This window comes from Tiliqua scincoides, chromosome 4, assembly GCF_035046505.1.
Source record: "Tiliqua scincoides isolate rTilSci1 chromosome 4, rTilSci1.hap2, whole genome shotgun sequence".
NCBI classification, from domain to species: Eukaryota; Metazoa; Chordata; class Lepidosauria; order Squamata; family Scincidae; genus Tiliqua; species Tiliqua scincoides.
In genome coordinates this window covers 7,026,676-7,048,173 of record NC_089824.1, presented here as the reverse complement: position 1 = coordinate 7,048,173, position 21,498 = coordinate 7,026,676, and the positions used below count along the sequence as shown (strand labels likewise).

At 46.7% G+C, this 21,498-nt stretch overlaps 1 protein-coding gene across 1 annotated transcript in view; it reads right to left on the bottom strand.

Annotated features, from left to right (window-relative positions):
* Window positions 1-9,896: 9,896 nt before the first annotated feature.
* Window positions 9,897-21,498, bottom strand: part of KCNK9 (potassium two pore domain channel subfamily K member 9) — a 79,661-nt gene continuing 68,059 nt past the window's right edge. Inside the window, exon 2 of the mRNA XM_066626367.1 lies at window positions 9,897-10,735. Within this exon, the coding sequence (XP_066482464.1) occupies window positions 9,897-10,735 (839 nt within the window). The remainder of the gene's footprint in view (window positions 10,736-21,498) is intronic.

Below are 21,498 nucleotides of genomic sequence, written 5' to 3'. Positions count from 1 at the left end.
GATTGTTGTTCGTTAATTGCAAGATCCATTTATCATATCCATAAAGAAAGAGTGGAGGAAAGGGGGGGGGAGAAAGGTTCTGGAAGCTGTATATTCCACAGAGTACCTGTTCACAGAGTAAACAGAGTACCAGCTGTTTTTCCAGCTTGGATTACACTATTTAAAATGAAAGGCTGTGGCCCAGGTCACGAGCTCCATCCCCTGCTCCCCACTGCTCTAGATCAGATGTGATGCTAGACCACAGTAAGTACAAAGCAGTAACTACAAGAACCAGACTTGCAGCAGAATCCTATGGTGGCCTCTGCCATTGGGACATTCACTTGCCATAAGGCACATTGTGGCAGGCGGAGGTGCATGGGGCCAGTGGTCTGCCAGCGCTAGTCAAAGGCCTGCGCCTACTAGAGAAGGTAAAGTCTCCATAGGCTGGCAGGAGGGAGAGTGCCATTTCCTATCCCCCTTCCCAGGCCTGATTTCCCAACACAGGGTTGCTCAGATTCGCCCCAGCTATTTTGCAGATGCAAATCCAAGTAGCCCCATTGCAGGTGGTGGAGCTTACCCGGGGCCATGTTCCCTTACCCTGAGGTGCCTGCCACTGGCCTCCTTTCCTGAGGAGCAGGAGATAGAATTGGGCTGCCCAGGAATTATTAATCCTGGCAGATTTAAATTTTCCTTTGGTCAATAGCAGCCAGATTCTGGGTGGGTGGAGTGCACAGACTTATGCCTTCAAGAGACAGAGGATAGGGGACTCTAATTCTCTCCTCACCATTCCATGGTCTAGATTTGGCTGCTACTAACTCCAGGATAAAGCTGTCAACTATACTATATCACTTTATTTTTGCTGATACACAACCCTGCTTTCAATAAACTGCAAAAAAGAAGTGGGATTCTCCCCCCCCCCCCAAAAAAAAAAAAAAATGCTTTTCAGCTTTCTCAGGGATCCAGAGAAATATATTAGTCTTCTCCAGGGAATCCAAGGATTTTGTGAGTCATGGTGTTACTCTATAAGTCACCCTATCCAGGATTGGGCTGCCAGCTGGAGCATATTACAATAGTGGAACACACTTCTGTTGTCACAAGATGGTCACTGACCCCGCACAGAGCACTCCCTCTGTGGCCATTTTGGGAGCAGTGCCGCAAGGAGCAGCGGTTTCTGATGCACCCGCTGGAGCAGGTAAGGTATCGGCAGAATAGGGGTGGGGTGGGCAGGGAGGGGGAAGGAAAGAGGCTTCAGGAGGGAATGGATCTTGCAGCAATGGCATGCTTGATCCTATCCCCTCATTTTGAAGCCTCCACACTGTTTTCTTAGTCTCAGACTGTGCCAGCTCCAGAGCCCCTTTCCAGAGCCCCCCTTTGGGCATCAGGAGCCCAAAGCCTCCTGATGCAGCCGTCCCCAACTGGATACAGACACATTTTCAACATGGCTGCATTGGCAGGAGGGAAGGACACGATTCCCTCAGAGTCCTTGATCAATATAATCTGTTCCGACAAGATACTGCTCGGTTGTTGTTTTTTTTCCACTAAAAGCAATATTTCTGATCAATCTCTGATCAAACCATGTGTTGTTTTTTTAATTCCCTGCCACCATCATGTAAAGGAAATTCCACTCAAATCTTAATTATCTTGCTGTTGGCATCCTTCGGTCTCGGAAGACTCTGGTATCGCGCTCTGAATGGTGGTTCTGGAACAGAGTGTCCTCTCCAGTGCGCGAAGCCTGGGTAAAGTAGATATGGAGGATAGGCTCTTTCCCATGCAGCAAATCTTAATTATCTATACTTTAATTATTATTATTTCAAGCCCATTCAATAAAACAGGAAATATGTGAGGTTGGCTTTAATTTACTTTCCCCCCCCCCCAAAAAAAAAAAAAATTACCTATATAGTGTAATATCTATGATGCATTCAGTCTTTAATCAATTTTTTCTATATCTCAACTCTATTGCTCTGCTCTTTTTATTTTTCATGAAGTTTATCTCCCCAGATTCTTTAAGAACAGGAATGATACTTTTAAACGGATGCCATTAAACAAGCAATTTCTCAAATTGCTTCTTCAAATCTTGCAATGATTATATGTTCCATGTTGCTGATTTAAATTTAATTTAAATTTAACTTTGATGTAAATTTAATATCTCAGTCAGCAACAGCACCTCGTTAAGAGCTACATTAATGAGTCCATAACAAAAGTGCAATGGACAGATCTCAACGTCCCTTTCTATTTGCCTTTCTCAAGTAAAAAGCTGTAATGAATATCTTAATTATCATTAAGATAATTTTCATATATCATTAAGATATATCAAGTAAAAAGCTTTAATGAATATCTTAATTATCTTTTAAGATTAATTATCATATATCATTAAGATATATCTGTTATATTAGCAAGGTATTAGCAAGAACATTACATAAAGTAAAATTATGCCATAAACCAACCTAGGATCCAGTCTATTTCATGTATAATCCTTTCACTGCCTTCCATGCCCTTAATGGTTGAGCATTGCTTTGTTTGCCCAGGGGTGGCCTTTAGGTGAGGTGATGCAGGTTGCATCAAAAGCAGATTGCGGGGGGGGGGGGCAGGGGGAAGAGAGAGTCGCAGATTGGAGGTGCCTTCACCCCAACTTTGCCACTGCAACCATTCGGCTTGCATCCAATGCAACCTGCAATGATTCACTTTCTCATCTGCTAAAGCCAAGTGAAAAGTGGATCACCTGCCTCCTTGCCTTGCTCTTCATGTACTTTTTTCAAACCCAGAAGTGCAGGACTTCTGGTCTGATTTACTTCATTTGCATGGTCCCTTTACATTGAATGTGGAACTCCTGCACTTCCATAACTGAAGAAACTACCCAAAGAGCTTCATAAGTGAGAGGAGTGACCCAGAAACCGTGCCAGAGATGGAGCACCTGCAAGATACAGAAATGCTGCTTAACTGCCTCATTGGCGCTGCAATGAGAGACCCATTCAGATAAATTGTGGCTCAGTTGTCACGGCCTTAGAACTTTCTCTCTGAACTGTAACACACTTCAAGCTGCAGGTAGAAGCCTTCAAAGATTGAATGCTGCAGGGAGGAAACTGGCACAACAGGCTCCAGACTGCCAGTGCACATTACTGGGCATACCTAGAGGTGGCTACAGGGATAAAATGGGGTACCCTCCACATATGCCATTCTGAACTCCTCAGAGGAAGCGTGGGATAAAAATGCTATCAATATCAATAGGAAAGTGACCCAAATGTTACCGCAACATGAATATCCATGAGGATGACAAGCTGCCTGAAATGATATCAGGTTGGCCGACAGCATTAATGCCATTTGATCGTCTAGTGCACATGCCTCCACCCACCCCGGGTTCTGACCCCACTGTCAGCTGATATACATCAGTAACAATAGGGTGGTGGCACAAAGTATTGCAGGCACCACAATGCACCGTGTAAGCGGCCAAGCGAGTGATGTAGAATGCAAGACAATGGATACAACCATAGCAACCTAACAGGGTTTGGTGAGAGAGGCTATACCTCATTAGAGTAATGCCAAGGTGAGACATATACAGTGGCATAGCTAAGGGGGTGCAGCGGGTAGCAACTGCACCAGGCAACAAGCTTTAGGGGGGGCAACAAGCTAAACTTGATACTAGTGGTCAAAATTGTGCAAACCTTGGAATGTACAAATAATACCATCATGTTATATATCATTGGAAAGGTGATGCTGAATCCAATGATACAAACCATGCTGGAATATCTGTATTCTATCAGAAGTTATGGCCAATTAACCAGAAAATGAAAACACAATTGCCTTGGAATAAAATTGGAACAAAAAGTGAATTTGCTTAATGCAAAATTGACCTATGAGACTGATTTTTTCTGAGAGCCAATGAGATGTTATATGATACAGCATGAAACCAATAAGGTGTTAATGTGAGTCAGCTCTCATTTCCATGTATCATAATACAGTTACCCCTGCTAACTGGGTAAAAAGGCACTTTTTCATAAGAACATAAGAACAGCCCCACTGGATCAGGCCATAGGCCCATCTAGTCCAGCTTCCTGTATCTCACAGCGGCCCACCAAATGCCCCAGGGAGTGCACTAGATAACAAGAGACCTCATCCTGCTGCCCTGCCTTGCATCTGGCATTCTGACATAGCCCATTTCTAAAATCAGGAGGTTGCGCATACACATCATGGCTTGTACCCCGTAATGGATTTTTCCTCCAGAAACTTGTCCAATTCCCTTTTAAAGGCATCCAGGCTAGACGCCGTCACCACATCCTGTTCCACAGACCAACCACACGCTGAGTAAAGACTGGTACTCTTATATTTCAACTGGTACTTCTCTTATATTTAGCAGGGGGAGAATAACAGTCTCTCTTCACCCCAGCGCAGTAGCTCTAATCAATAAGGGGCACATTTTTTATTTATTTACTTAATTAATTAAATGTGATTTTGTCATGGAGGAGGGACTACAAAATCTTCTTTGACCCCAGGTAGCAGATAGAATCTTAGCTATGCCTGCCACTGGCTGGGGGGAGGAGGCAGAGCAAATAGGTGGCAAGCTGCTGGGAGGAGGAAGTGGGTTTCCCCTGATTTTTGCTTTTTTAAAAGCCCAGGTGTGATGTCACTTCCAGTTGTAACATCACTTCAGGGGCATCATTTTGAGCTCCGCACTGGGCTACGTGATCATTAGCTACGCCACTGGACAAATATCATTATTTTATGTAAGCTGCCCTAGGAATCCTTCTAGATCATGTACCTCCCAGTGGTACTTTCCGGGACCTTCTAGGGTACTTGAAAAAGAATTGAATAATGGTGGGAAAAGGCAGGTCTGTATTAAAATGTCTTGTGGGGCTGGCAGGGCAGAAGGAAGGCAGCTGGCTGGCTGTGAAAGCCCCAGCAACTGTTAGTTTTTGGTCATCAATTCATTTATTATCAGGTATAGATCAGTAGTTGAAAACATATACATTTGAAATAATTTATATGTTTATATGCAACTATATTAATTACCAACATTTTGCTAATATGAGGGGTACAATTTATGGAAATGGGCTGCCAAGGGGTACGCAAGTGCAAAACGCATTGGGAACCACTGTTCTAGATTAAAAGGTGGGCTCTAAATCAAGTAAATAAGTAAACAAAAACGTACCCAGAACCAAGGCAGACCTAATAGCTTGATTTTGTTTTCTTAATAGGAAATGCCAGGACATGTCTTCCCTTACTCCTCACTCCAGCCTCAACCACCTAGCCAGGTAGTAATGTTACTAAGTGTGTTTGAGCTGCAACTCTCCTATAATGCAAACAAATTGCTATCACCACTGTTTCAGAAGCCAGTACAGTCAGACTAGGAAGGAGGCAGTTCATACAACGTGAACTGTATGAACTGAAGTTCATACAGGCAACCATTCCTCAGCAGGGTATATTGGTGTGGTGACGGGCCACACTCATAAGAACATAAGAATAGCACTGCTGGATCAGGCCAAGGGCCCATCTAGTCCAGCTTCCTGTATCTCACAGTGGTCCACCAAATGCCCCAGGGAGCATACAAGACAACAGACACAACCTGTGGCCTGGTGCCCTCCCCTGCATCTGGCAGTCAGAGGCAGCCTGCCTCTAAAACCAAGAGCTTGCACATACCTACTATGACTTGTAACCCGTAATGAACTTCTCCTCAGATCCTTGATGTAAGAATGGCACTGTTACAAGTACACAGGGGTGTCCCTCTTTTCAGGTCTTGCATGTTGCGGGTGTATATATTCCTGCCAGAACAAGGAAAGCGGCTCTCAATAGCTGGATACGGTGCTATCTTACGATCCTGCAGTCTCACAGCCTACCACAGAGCCCCTGTCGGCAGTCAGCCACAGAGTTAGTAGGCCCATGAATGATAATGCAGACTATAGCAAGGCAACATGAAGAGACAGGAGCTAATAATGATTTCCCAACTGTATGCTGAGGAAGCTTATCAAGGTTCCTCAGAAGGAGGTTCAGTAATGGTGGACAAGCTTCCCTGAAGGATGACTTGTCTGCCAGTGCTGAGACTTCTCTGAAATGTATAGCCGTTGTGTGTGGGCTGTGTCATAGATATGGGGAGTGGCACAGTAAGTATTGCATGTGCTGCAACAGGTCATGTAAGCAACCCCTCCCACTCGCCATCAGAGCCATTCCGGGCAGCGCACCTGTATATGGCCATAGCTGCCGAGAATGGTTCTGATGGTGAGTGGTAAGGGCCACTTACACAGTGTGTTGCAGAGCCTGCTGTACATACCACCCTGCCCCCCTCCGTAGCTATGCCACTGTTGGGGGGGTGGAGGACTATTGGCTATATTTGAGGGTACAATTTCAGGTCACACAGTACAGTTCTGGGACCCAGGAAACCCTGTCAACACTTTGCATGAAATGAATGTGCTCCTCACAGCATGTTCCAAAATCCTCTGCAACTTGCAAGAGAACTGTGGTAGCCATGAAAGGATTCCTCGAGAGACTAACCGATGTGGAAAGGTTATGTGCAGGTTGGAAGTTTGAAAACCACCGCTGCCTAAGTTCTACGCACCTACTGTTTTTGTACTCTCATTTGCATTATGATTGATGGTGGCAGCCATAAGGTAACTTCAAAAGTCATCAAAATTCCTGAAGGATAAGATTTATCCAGGGTATTAGCCATGAGAAACCCTCAGGGGTTCCTCCATGTTCTGGCACATCATGTCATTGAATACCAGTGTTGCGGAAGAAAAAATGCCACAGGGGTAGTTACCTTTTGTGGTATGTTATGGTGGTGGCTACTATCTTTAAAAGGGGAGTTACACAAATTAGGGCACAAGCCTAAACAGGTCTACTCAGAAGTAAGTCCTATTTTGTTCAATGGGGCTTACTCTCAGGAAAGTGTGGTTAGGATTGCAGCCTTAATGAAGGACAAGTAGAGTGGTGGCTACTAGTTATGATGGTCATATAGACCACATTCAAGCAAGCTACTGTAGGGAGCAACCACAGAAGAAGGATATGCCTTCAACTGCTGTTTCCAAGAGCAGTGGTTTTCACTCCTTTAGCACTGGGACCTACTTTTTAGAATGGGAATCCGTCAGGACCCACTAGAAATGAAGTCATGACCAGGAGTGACATCATCAAGCAGGAAAATTTTTAACAATCCTAGGCTGACAATCCTAGCCACACTTACCCAGGAGTAAGTCCCATTTACTATCATTAGTAAAAGCATCTTCATAGTAGCCTGTTAAAAGTTAAAATCTGTGACATTTCCCCAAATGCAGTCACATACCATCACTTCACACCAAGTCTAATATATTAAAAATAAAATACTGAAATGAATGGCGACCCACCTAAAATTGGCTCGCGACCCACAGTTTGAGAAACACTGTCCTAGAAGCATCTGGCTGGCCAGGGTGCTAGATGAGATGCTCCTTTGGTGTGATTTAGCAAGTTCTTATGCTTTTCTGCCCTGCTGGACCTTTGCTTTGCTCAAGCAGGGCAATGTGGAGGTAGGAGGCTCCAGTTTAATTTTATTCCTTCCTTTTTTTATTCTTGGCAATCTCCATTGACCATCCAGTGATGCATGTTGAAGTAACAAAGCTATGAATCTGATCCATGTCTGGATGGAAGACCACTGAGTGTCCCATGTAACCTACTCTGAGTTCTCTAAAATGAAGAGGGGGTGGGAGTATAACTACTAAATAAAATATCTCTGCAGGTTGAGAATGTTGTATGCTCCACAATACAATGGCTCTCCAAGCTGCAGATGCCTGGGTTACGGAGCGCTGCACTGTGCATTGGCACTTTCACACATGCGCAGTACATCCTTTGGTGGTGCTTTCTTGCAGGTGTGATAGAACTGGGCTAGCAAGAACCAGCTGTTTCTACTTCTGTGTATTTTGACTTACATGCAAAGCTCCAAAACCAAACCAGTACATAGGAAAGGTATGGACAGCACTGAGTTTGATGGACAAGCACAGCATTTTCCAAACATCTGGTAGCTGGGACACACTTTTTAAAACTAAAACGGGCGGCACTCTTCACCCTTGTTTGCAGAACATGTGCCAGTAAGAACTTGCCACCCCCAGAGGAGCCTACAGCCTGTACCTCTGCATGAGTCACTGTTCTAGACCCATCTCTTCTGAGGTCAGGAGTACTGCTGCATCAGGAGTGACTGAAAGATCCAATCACATGGAGGCTAATTAAAAGGAGACAAGGCAAGGGCAACAAATCATGCAGAACGACAGTGGGCAGCCTCCTCTGCCAGCCGGCCCTCTGGGCTCACAGAAGGTGTTCTTCTCAAATGAACGTATTTCTCATGACACACTTGCAGTTCTTCCGTAGCCCCCAGTGGAACGCCCTAATTGGGAATTCCTAGACTATAGGTATGACTCAGTATAATAGTCGCTACGTGCTTGCACTTATATTTTCTGGAAGGGAACAGGCTGAAGGGACGCTATTGAATTACGCTCGGCTAGCAAAAACAACCCAATTTCAGTGCAATCATTCAAAACGTTAGAGCGGAACAAGTTTTGGCATCTCCAGTTGTCTCCATTAACCACAGTGGCCGAGCAAAAAAGAAAAGCAGCGCCTTGCCTACACATTCCCAGAAGGCCAAAGCACAAGACACTGTCTCCTGAATTCTTCCTGAGACCAACCAAGGCTTCCTGTTATTTACAAATGAAAAGCATTGAGAGACAATCTCATTGTAGTAGTAGTAGTATTTAAAACAAGGAATGACCTGTCTTTTTATATATGAAAACCAAAATATACATCCATCTTTGTAGACCATCCTGGTCCAAACATTCCCCCAAAATATAATCCCCATGCATGCAGATTGGGCTGCATACACACAGACCCACACACACGCACCATTAAATAAAAATAAAACAAAACTCAATAGTCTAAGAAACGGTCAAAACAAAAACCAAGAAATAATAAAAGAGACACTCTCCATTCCAACCATTCCTCCCTAAGACGACATCTTTACTTGCTTGGCAAGTGGTTGGAAATACACTGACGAGTTAAAGCAAATATATATTCTTTAAATCCACATTATTTGCTTTGGAGTATCAATTCCTTTGCTAGGATTGGTTTTCTTTTCTTTTTTCCTCTTGTGTTTTCACAATGCATACCAGTTTTACAAAATGCATGCTCTATTTTTATATATATAGATCCTTTTAAGGATTTGAACCGGGCAAGCAAAAGCTATCCTTCTTTCCTGCTTTATTCTGGTTTTTTTTTTTATTTTTAATGTTAATACAATCTAATAAAATCTAGCATTAAAAAGAATTTATTATGATATACTCAGTATATTGACCATTTATGGTGCATGCTTGACTCAGCAAAGAAAAGAGGAGTCATGGCTTTCCCCTCCCACCACCACCACCCCTCCCCCCCATTGGAAGCCAAAAGCAGGCCAGAACATAAAACTGCTTCAAAGGGTAGAAATAAAATGAAACCAATACCTGATGCTTTGATATATATTCCTTTGTTAGTCACATGGCACTAGTTGTGAAATTGCACGTGCGTTTCCATACCCACACGCTCAACACACACATACACACTTCTGCTCACACACACAGCGACCTGCTCGTGAGGGGTGGGACACAAGAGTTTGTTAGGTCAAGAGTGCGCCAACGGCACATGAAGGCTCCCAGCTATGTGTGCAACTTTGGAATTTTGATACCCTCTTTCCCGTCACCTCGTATTTCCTGCTACCGAGGGGGGTAAATGTAAGGCATACTTTGCTGGAAAAGAAAAGGTTCGTCATGCTCGTCATGCTCCAGAGCTGAGTCTCGGGGGGAGGATGTCTTTTCCTTTCGGTCATTTCCTTATTACTGTTTGCCTCACTCTGGTTCACTGGAGGAATTCCTTTTTAAAAAACACAAACAATCTTAGGAATAAAAGATTGAACACCCCCCCCCCCAAGACAAAGTATTTCAGATGGACTTCCGCCGTCTCATCAGCCGGTGGCTATCTGAAAAGCTGTGCAACCCGGGTGAGATGGAGCTTACAGGGGATGGGAAAAGGCTGTTTTTCAATGTGCTTGGTGAGATCTCCTCTATCTTGTAGGAGATGGAGTGAAAGTACTGCAGGTTCAGCTTGGAGCTGAAGGAATTTTGGTGGGACACCACCCGGCTGGTGTATTCATGAGCCCTGTAACACATGCAGGAACAATCTGACTGAAGGTCGGTCACCTCGGCCTTATACCGCGGCCGGCTATGCTGGGAGTCCTCTTGGATGTGAATGATCATGCTGTTGCGGTTCCCTGCAAGGGATGCCCGCTCCTCAGCCTCCCGCCTCTCTTCCTCAATGTTCATGAACAACCTGAGAACGACCAGATTGAGAAATGCCCCAATGACCGTCAGTCCCACAAGGATGTACATAAAGCTAAACGCCACGTAGAGCGGCTTCTTCTGAAGGGCTCCTTTCGTCTGCAGGGCCACATAGTCCCCGAACCCGATTGTAGTCAATGTTATAAAGCAGTAATAGAAAGCCTGGAAGAAGGTCCACTCCTCACAATGAGAAAAGGCTGCTGCTCCTATGCAGAGGGTCCCTATGCAAGAGAAGAAGCCCACGGCCACCATGTTCTCCATGGAGACATCCGTGCTCCTCATCCTGCAGCATTTTTTCATCCGTTGCAAAAGGTACTTGACAAAGGTGTTCATGCGTTCACCAAGGCTCTGGAACATGACCAATGTCAAAGGAATGCCCAGGGCAGCGTAGCACATGCAGAAAGCCTTCCCAGCATTTGTTCCTGGGGCGGCATGCCCGTAACCTGGTGAAGCAAAAGACAAGACAGGTCAGTGACTTGGGAGGAAGAAAAGTGTGAGTGCTACTGATTGAGGACACCCATTTCAATGAACATAAGAGTTCTGCTAGATTAGCCCAGAGGGCGATTTCATCCAGGGGCAACCTGTTTCCCCACAAAGGACAACCAGAAGTCTTGGGAAAGTCACAAGCAAGGCATAAAAGCACCTCTCTCTCTCTCTCTCTCTCTCCCCCCCCCCATGGTCTCTCCCCTGCGGCTGTAATTCGCAGGCACACTGCTTCTGAACCTGAAGGCAGCATACACCTATCATGGCTAGTAGCCATTGACCAACTTGCCCTCCATCAATTTGTCTCATCCCCTTTGAAAGCCATCTAAGCTAATGGCCATGGCCACATCTTAGTTGGCAACCTTCAGTCTTGAAAGACTATGGTATCGCACTCTGAATGGTGGTTCTGGCACAGCGTCTAGTGTGGCTGAAAAGACTGATTCGGGAGTGACCATCCCTTCCACACTGGAAGCAAGTGCAGTCTATCCCTGGTCTGTCTCCCTGGCTATGGGCCTTCCTTCTTTGCCTCTTTGCCTCAGGCTGTTGGCCAAGTGTCTCTTCAAACTGGAAGAGGCCATGCTGCACAGCCTGCCTCCAAGCGGGCCGCTCAGAGGCCAGGGTTTCCCACTTGTTGAGGTTCACTCCTAAGGCCTTCAGATCCCTCTTGCAGATGTCCTTGTATCGCAGCTGTGGTCTACCTGTAGGGCGCTTTCCCTGCACAAGTTCTCCATAGAGGAGATCCTTTGGGTTCTGGCCACATCTAATTTTAGCACATCCCATGACCACATCTTATTGTAGCAAATGGGATTTGCAGGCCCCTCTGGCACTTGAGGCAATAACACTCAATGTCAAACACCCCCCCCCCCCAGAAGTAATTGCAGTGATGTGATTTCATCACCACCAAGTACTTCTGGGTCATGGGTACTCAAAGTGGTTTTGTGTCGCTCTGAGTGGCTGGCTGCTTTTTTTTTCAGAAAAAAACGCAAAAAAGCAATCAGCCACTCAGAGCTACTCACAATCACTCTGAGTTCCCATAAAGGGGCAGGAGAAGATACCTTGACACTCCTCAAGCCATGGTACCCAGGGCTCCATACCTCCTGCCCCTATTAGCTATGCCACTGCATCCTTTTGTCTGATCTACAGCTCTTGACAATCATTTTCATTGGATGACCTCTGACTCTAACATTCTGAGATGAGGGGAAAAACCTTTCTCTTTCCACACCATACATAAATTGCAGTCATGTTCCCTCTTGGGGGCCTCTTTTTTAAAATAAAAAAACCTCAAATGTCGTCACCTTTTCTCCTCAGGAAGGCCTCCATTCAACTATTCAGTTTGGTTGACTTCTTCTGAAGGCTCTCCAGCTCTCCAATATCATTTCTGAGATTGGTTTGTAGGTCAACATTTCATGCAAATAAAGAATAAGCTAGTCCAGTTGTGACAAGAGCCACTCAAAATGCATCCAAGCAGAACATGAATCCCAATAATGGGATTCACCCATTGCTTTCTATAAGAATGACTCTTTGACTGTCATCACATCCTATGAGTTCTTCCTCCACACCATCTCCTTTGGATAGCATCTGACAATACAAAATCAGATTGAAGCCGCAATCCTCGATGGACTTAACATGAGAACTCAATGGGGCTTATTTCTGAGTAGACACACATTGGAGTGCACTGGACATTAATAAATACCTGCATGAAAGTGGGAGGAGGGGTCATCTTTGGCTGTCTGAAGTGCTTGCACATCAGACAAGATATTATTTATGATTTGGATTTTTATGCTGCTTCTGAGCCAAAGCTCTTGATGTTACTTACCATAATACTGCACTTTTAAACCCCTTAATAAGAGATCTCCAGCAGCTCATGGATCGTTTTAGCAAGGCCTGCCAAGATTTTGGACTGACAATCAGCCTGAAGAAAACACAGGTCATGGTTCAGGATGTGGACTCACCTCCCTGCATTACAATCTCTGAGCATGAACTGGAGGTTGTCCATGACTTTGTGTACCTTGGCTCAACGATCTCCGACACTCATTCTCTCGATGCCGAGCTAAACAGGCGCATCGGTAAAGCAGCTACCACGTTTTCCAGACTCACAAAGAGAGTCTGGTCCAACAAGAAGCTGACGGAACATACCAAGATCCAGGTCTACAGAGCTTGCGTCCTGAGTACACTTCTGTACTGCAGCGAGTCATGGACTCTTCGCCCACAACAGGAGAGGAAACTGAGCGCTTTCCACATGCGCTGCCTCCGACGCATCCTCGGCATCACCTGGCAGGACAAAGTTCCAAACAACACAGTCCTGGAACGTGCTGGAATCCCTAGCATGTATTCACTGCTGAAACAGAGACGCCTGCGTTGGCTTGGTCATGTCGTGAGAATGGATGATGGCCGGATCCCAAAGGATCTCCTCTATGGAGAACTCGTGCAAGGAAAGCGCCCTACAGGTAGACCACAGCTGCGATACAAGGACATCTGCAAGAGGGATCTGAAGGCCTTAGGGATGGACCTCAACAAGTGGGAAACCCTGGCCTCTGAGCGGCCCGCTTGGAGGCAGGCTGTGCAGCATGGCCTTTCCCAGTTTGAAGAGACACTTTGCCAACAGTCTGAGGCTAAGAGGCAAAGAAGGAAGGCCCATAGCCAGGGAGACAGACCAGGGACAGACTGCACTTGCTCCCGGTGTGGAAGGGATTGTCACTCCCGGATTGGCCTTTTCAGCCACACTAGACGCTGTGCCAGAACCACCTTTCAGAGCGCGATACCATAGTCTTTCGAGACTGAAGGTTGCCAATACAATAAGAGACACAGGAGGAAAAAAAAACTATAAAACAATTGTATCATAAAGCAGCACTACATGGAACTGAAATAGACACCCAAAGCCAGAAGCACAGCAGGATTTTTCCGAAGCTCAATTTAACACCACCACATCTCAGCTCGGTACAGCTCAGGGAAAGCAAAGCAAAACAAAGCAAGCAAACAACCTTCACAATCACACTGACTTTACTTCCGAAGGTTCGGCTTTGCCGGACAGGGTTGCCCCATCCATGAGGCTGAGACAGTCACAGATTGGCAAGGGGGTTCTCCATCCACCCATTTGTCTCCACTGCTTCTGCTGCTCACACTCCCTTGATTGTAAAAGAGCACAACATGACCCGTCATCAAGTAGGGGAAGCAGCAGTTGGCACACCTTCTCTAGCAGTGGAACGTCTGGGGTGGGGGCAATGACAAGAAGTACACCACACACCACTTACCCGCCACCCCCTCCCCGGCCTGCATATATCCCCCTGGTCCACCACCAGCAGAGATGCCCCACTCCATGCATGGCCCACCTCCAGGCTGCTTAAGAAAGCCACCAAGTGGGCCAGGAGATGAAGAGGTGGAGCCAAGCCCACCGCAGCCTGCTCCGCTGTTCTGGGGCCCCACAATGAAGACTAAATCCATTCATGCCACAACCTTGTGCATGTTTACCTGGGGGTAAGCCGCATGGAACTCAGTGAGGCTTACTGCCACATAAACATGAATAGATCATTGGGCACATTTCTCAAACTCTGCAGGAAGCCTAGGTTAAGCCGCACAGGAAAAATGTTTGTCAGGGAGAGCATAATTAAAAAGAAAAAAAGCTATCAGAACGAACCATTTTTCTTTCCTGCAAGCAATCCTTTTTCTCTAGTGAGAAGGGTAATTTCCCGCCAGATGAGGCTGTATGCGCACCAAGCTTGAAAAGCGCACAGTCGTGGAATGAGACTGTCAGCACAGGTTGTCTGGAGATTCCAGTTAGCGTCACTGGCATAAATGACAAAGTTCTTGACTGCGCATGAAAGAAAAATGCTTCAGCCCTTGCATGTGAGCAACAACAAGCTGGAGAAAAACAGTTTAATAACTACTGCTGGGTCAACTAGATCCTTGTAGTAATAGACTGTGGCATAGCTACAGGAGGGGTAGTGCGATACGTACTGCAGGCAACGCAATGCACCATGTAAGCGGCCCCTCCCACTAGCTATTGGAGCTAGGCCGGGCAGGGATGGCAGTGCGTGGGCGCTCGCCAAACCAAATCGCCTGCGTGTTGCCATCGCTGCCTGGAATGGCTCCAGCAGCAAGTGGAACGGGCTCCTTACGCAGCATGCTGTGACACCTGCAGTACTGCACTGCCTTCCCCCCTAGCTACGCTACTGCCTATGACACTTCTACAGTTGCTGCAGGTGAGTTTCACATCTCCCACAAACTGCTGGTCCAGTTCAGACATGGCAATAGCTTCACCTATCTTCACCCCAGTTATGCCTCTATATCAAGCAAGTTCTGCTTTCTCAGACATCTTTCTGGGTAGTGTTATTTCAGGTCATTCCTCCATGGATACTCCACTTCTTGTGCACTCCTTGTTTCAGCCTCCTGAAGGCAAACCCTCACGCACACAACACAATCGTGTTGCCTTAGCCACAGCCTTGTCAGAGCTGGGGTTAGGGCTGGCCAAACGAAGGCTGCATGTCATGCCAAGTACAGCCGTTATTTGGGGGGGGGGGTTCCTGTGCCTCCATCTATGCAAAGCACTGTGAGAGGAGGGTAGGACTGCTCAGATGAGAGATTGCTCCACTGCTGGGAAACATCCTCGGCCTGAGTGTTAATGACAGATTTGATCCCTTGTCTGCTGCCTCAGGTCCCCATTGGGGACCCCATTAAGGAGAGAGTATCATTGCATTCATTATCCTCCTTTCCATATGCTGGTGCCCCTTAAGGACAGTTTCCCGCCTTTCCTCCCACCCAGTAGCATAGCTAGAGGGGGTGCAAAGAGCTATGTTTTTCAGGGCGCCTCACCTCAGTGCGCAAACGGACCCTCCCCCTCCCCTTTGGAGCCATTTTGGCCCGCTGGAGCAAAATGGAGGCATATGCTGGTTCCAAAGGGGAGGAGTCGCTCGCAGCCTGCAAAACTTAGTGCTTTGTGTTGGAGTTGATGCAGCTCCATCTGCTGTCCAGAGGGGACAGGATGCTGTCCAGAAGGGGTCAAGCTATGGCCCAATGACTCTGACCTTTCTACCTGTTCTCTCTGTGATCCTTGTGGGGTGTGGCCCGAACCCTTTATCTTTCCCTTCTCCTCTGAGCATTTCCTCTTGTCCTCTGGCCACCAGCTCTGATGCCCAGGCCATCAGGAGCACAAGGCATGCAGGGCGAGGCAGCTCCAGGGCCTTGCTATCTCTCAGTGTTAGCTGAACCTCTGATCCTAATCAAAGGCTGTAAATATACACTCAATGGAACTGTAAGTAAATAACTTCCTTTTTGCACCTTTAACAAGCCATTGCCTCTTTGTCTTTTTATTGAATAGCAGTCAGCTGGGTGAGGGCGTTTCCCTGGGATGATACCCAAAAGGGGGGTCTGCTGCTTAAGCTACTCTGCTTCCCCCCAAGAGGAAACTATTTTTAATTTCCTCCAACACTTTGCACCCCCTCTAGCTATGCTACTGTTCCCACCACCATGCTAACCAAGCAAGGAGGCACCTATAAGTGATGTCCTCTTATATTTAGCAGGGTGGGAGTAACTATCCCTCTTCCACCCCAACATGCCATCTTTTCCAGTGGCTGTTGCTGGAGTCTATTCTGTATTATTATTTTTTTTAATGTGAGCCCTTTGATGACAGGGAACCATTTACTGAGCTACTCCCATTGAAAAGCGTTATATAAATATTCTTAATAAATACAGTGATGCCTCGCAAGACAAATGCCTCGCGCAACGAAAAACTCGCAAGACGAAAGTGTTTTGTGATTTTTTGGTGACTCGCAAGACAAATTTTTCTATGGCCGTGCTTCGCAAGACAAATTTTTTTGCATTTTTTTTGTTTTGGTTTGTTTTAAATCGCGCTTCGCAAGACGAAAATTTCGCAATACGAAACGACTCGCGGAACGAATTAATTTTGTCTTGCGAGGCACCACTGTACTAATACTTTGTTGGCCTATGCTCTATGTCCCTTGATGAGGCAGGAGCACTTCCAAGGTTTGTGTAATGTGTGCATTATTGTCAGCCTGCAATGCCGAGTCATCATTTTGGATACTGCCTGTTTGCCTTGACAATTTCAGCCTGCTGGGCTTTCATTTGACAGCCGCTGCTTGGGGTGCTGGTGTGGAGAACCATGGATTAGCCGCAGCCAATCTGCAGCTTTGAGTCAGGGTTAGAATTCAAAGGAGCTCAAAGAGGGAACACAAAGTTGCATGCAGCCTCCTCCAGGGTAGGTGCCTGCACTAAATGGGGGGAAAGGTCTGGAGATAGCACTCAATGAAGGATTTAAACAGCCAGTTGATTGGCATCAGTATCAACAAATGTAGTCCAGGATTAATCCAAAACTTGTCTCATTGGGGAGCAGTGGCATTGTTAGAGGGGGTACAGAGAGTGCAGGCTGCACCAGGGGGTGACAAATACTGGCCAAAATTGTTGAAATCTTGGTATTTTTGAATGATACCATCATGTTACATAACAATCAATGTGTAATTTCATGCTGAACGCAATGCAACAAACCACATTGAAATCTCTATTCTGTCCAAAGTTATAGCCAAAACACCACCAGGGCGGGGCAATGGCACGTCACCACGCCCACCACCCAGGGTGTTGCCCCGCCCACTGCATGGGAGGAGATCTATCCTAGGGGTGACATGCAGGCCTCCCACACCAGGTGACACAAGCCCCCACTGTTGGGGACACAGAAATGCCAAGGAGGTGACTTTCCTCTCCATTTGCAGAACTTCAGTGCAAAGTTAATGCTGCTAATTTTATGTCCCTCTGAATCCCACTTCTCAGACCATCTGCAGGGACACCCACCAGTATTTACACAAGAATAGAAGTATCAGAACAAGGAGCCGTTTCTCCATCAGCCTCTTTCATTTTTGCCACGGCGATGGAGATTTGCCTTTCTGTGCTGGACCATCTCTTCTTTTGACAACAGCACGGGGGGGGGGGAGGCAAAGGAACTACGCCAAACCCCATGACTCAGACTTTTCTTACTCATGCTGGAAGCGAACCAAAGTGACTGATACAACACAGGAATAATTGCCTCTGGAAGTTAAACATTCAGGAATTCAGATGTATTCGGAGGGGAACAGGCCATGACTGAGGTAGCATGCTAACTACGCACTTCTTTGGAGAACTCATGACAAGTGACTTAGAAGCAAGCAAGAATCCGTATAATACTTTCAGTATGCAGAACAGCCTCCTTTCCTTAGCTCTATTATACTAGTAAACTAAGATCTCCAAGATGACCCATCTGGAATGGAAGGTCTGAAGGTAAAAACGGAGGCCTACATCAGGCCTGGCCTCTCTTTTACTCAGCCCACCACCTCCAGTCATAAGAACATAAGAACAGCCCCACTGGATCAGGCCAGAGGCCCATCTAGTCCAGCTTCCTGTATCTCACAGCAGCCCACCAGGTTCCCAATATCCTTCAGGCATTGGCCAAGCTCAGATAGGCTTAATATCAGTCAGGCTTCGCTTGCAGCATTAGAGGCCCTCAGGCAATGCCCTGAGGAACGTCGGTGCAGCAGTAACTGTACTTTTACAGCTGCCTGGAAAAAACTGCCTCTGAAGGTCAACAGACTGTGCAAACCAAGAGTGACACAAACAACCCATTGCCACTTATGGTAGTATCTATGGACAGAAAGACATGGCAGCTTTCCATGCTCACAGTTTGTCTCTTTCGGGTATAAATAGAAACATAAGTATTCTGAGAGACAAGTGGTATCTTTTCCCCAGGCACTCTCTTAATCAAATCAGGATGGCCTTGTTTAGACTCCAGTTACCACTCTGTCCCTGCAGTGGTATCTGTCAGCCATGTGGACCACCCAAACTAGCATGGGTGGAAGTATGCTCATTTGTATCTACATCAAGGTAGATTCATTCAGATACATCAAGGTATCTACATTCAATGCACTGAAAACAGCACAACCGTTCCTCTAAAGCAGTGGGCACCAAACCCACTGCAATCCTTTCCCGAGGTGAACAGAGCTTAGCTCTCCATTCTGCCGTAGATCACCCCTGACCTTTGCAGTGGCCAGCTGCACATGCTCAGAAATCCAGATGCAAAGCCTGCTGGATCAACAGACCCTGGAAGCGGTTGGACTCCACGAAGGTCGGGGGCGATCTGTGGCAGAATGGAGTGGGGGAGCGATCTGTGGCCCCCGGGTGGAATGGTAAGTTCCGTCTGCATCGGGGACATCTTTCCCAGCACACAGAGGTCTCCACTTTGGAGATCACTACTCTCAAGTAGAGGTGTGTAAATGTACCACCATATAGTGATTATGATGTGTGTTCCATTATTTTCACTTTCTATGCAAGGTAAAAACTAGGACTTGCCACCAAACATGGTCTAACCCACAGTTGGGTTGGAGTTAGGGGATCTGTTACTGCAGAACTGTTTTCCACATTGTAGCTAAGATCCTCAGAACATTTCTCATTCAGAGGTCTTTCTCCGCCCCGTGCTTGGTTTGGGAAAGACCATCATAGATGAAGAAGGTCTAAGACTAAGATTAAGGCTGAAGAGGCCCAAACACTGAGGAAAGGGCCTCTTCAGTCTAGAAAAGAAGTGCCCAAGGGGGGACATGATTGAGACATACAAAATTATGCAGGGGAAGGATAGTGTGGATAGAGAGATGCTCTTTTCCCTCTCACACAACACCGGAATCAGGGGACATCCACTAAAATTGAGTGTTGGGAGAGTTAGAACAGACAAAAGAAAATATTTCTTTACTCAGCGTGTGGTTGGACTGTGGAACTCCCTACCACAGGATGTGGTGATAGCATCAGGCCTAGATGCCTTTAAAAGGAGATTGGACAAATTTCTGGAGGAAAAATTCATCACAGGTTACAAGCCATGATGTGTATTTGCAACCTCCTGATTTTAGAAATGGGTTATGTCAGAATCATACTATATGGGCTTCCATATTGGCAACCGTATTGGTTGAACCAACTGTATTGGCTTCTGCCTTTCTGTTGGGCCATTTCAGCGATGTGGCGTTGGTTTTGCGGTCAGAAATACCCTGCTGGAATCCATCATCCCACCTACTGCGGGAAGTGAAAGAATTTTGTCGCTGCAGCTCCACTCATCAGCAGGACTTGTCACTCTCATCAGTGCATATGCACTGACTCTGCCATCTCCAGCAGAAGATAAAGACAAATTTGGTAGCCAAATTTGACAGATACGACGACCTGGCCACCACTATCAAGAAAGTCCCCGAGAAAGAGTCATTGTTCATCCTTGCCAACTTCAATGCTAGAGTTGGTGCTGATCACAGTTCTTGGCCCACTTGCTTAGGTCAGTTCGGCACTGGGAAGATGAACGAAAATGGCCATCGCCTGCTAGAGTTTTGCTGTCATCAGTTAGCAACATGTTCTTCAACACAAAGCCCCAACACAGAGTCTCCTGGAGACACCCTCGATCAAAGCACTGGCACCAGCCCAACCTGATTCTCACCAGACACTCCAGCCTTCCCAGCATCAAGATCACACGCAGTTGTCAGGGTGCTGCCTGCGACACTGACCACTCCCTGGTGTGCAGCAGAGTGAAACTGCAAACAAAGTGACTGTATCACACGAAAAAGGAAGGAAGACCTCACATTGACACCAGCAAGACCCGGAATCAGAAAAAAATGGAGGAATTTGCATAAGTCCAAAGTCCAGCTGAAATGTCTATGTGGCTTCCTCTTTGCCAACTATGCAGCTGTCACCACCCACTCTGCCAAAGATCTCCAGCAGCTCATGAATCATTTTAGCAAGGCCTGCCAAGACTTTGGACTGACAATCAGCCTGAAGAAAACACAGGTCATGGTTCAGGATGTGGACTCACCTCCCTGCATTGCAATCTCTGCGCATGAACTGGAGGTTGTCCATGACTTTGTGTACCTTGGCTCAACTATCTCCAACACTCTTTCTCTCTGATACCGAGCTAAACAAATGCATCGGTAAAGCAGCTACCACGTTTTCCAGACTCACAAAGAGAGTCTGGTCCAACAAGAAGCTGACGGAACATACCAAGATCCAGGTCTACAGAGCTTGCATCTTGAGTACACTTCTGTACTACAGTGAATTGTGAACTCTTCGCTCGCAACAGGAGAGGAAACTGAACGCTTTCCACATGCGCTGCCTCCGATGCATCTTCAGTATCACCTGGCAGGACAAAGTTCCAAACAACACAGTCCTTGAACAAGGTGGAATCCCTAGCATGTATGCACTGCTGAAACAGAGACGCCTGTGTTGGCTTGGTCATGTCGTGAGAATGGGCGATGGCTGGATCCCAAAGGATCTCCTCTATGGAGAACTCATGCAGGGAAAGTGCCCTACAGGTAGACCACAGCTGCGATACAAGGATCGCAAGAGGGATCTGAAGGCCTTAGGAATGGACCTCAACAGATGGGAAACCTTGACCTCTGAGCGTCCCGCTTGGAGGCAGGCTGTGCAGCATGGCCTCTCCCAGTTTGAAGATGCACTAGCCCAACGGACTAAGAGGCAAGGAAGGAAGGCCCATAGCCAGGGAGACAGACCAGGGACAGACTGCACTTGCTCCCAGTGTGGAAGGGATTGTCACTCCGAATTGGCCTCTTCGGCCACACTAGACGCTTTTCCAGAACCACTTTTCAGAGCGTGATACCATAGTCTCACGAGACTGAAGGATGGCAATGAATATGTCAGAATGTGAGATGCAAGGGAGGGCACCAGGATGCAGGTCCCTTGTGGTCTTGTGTGCTCCCTCTGGCAT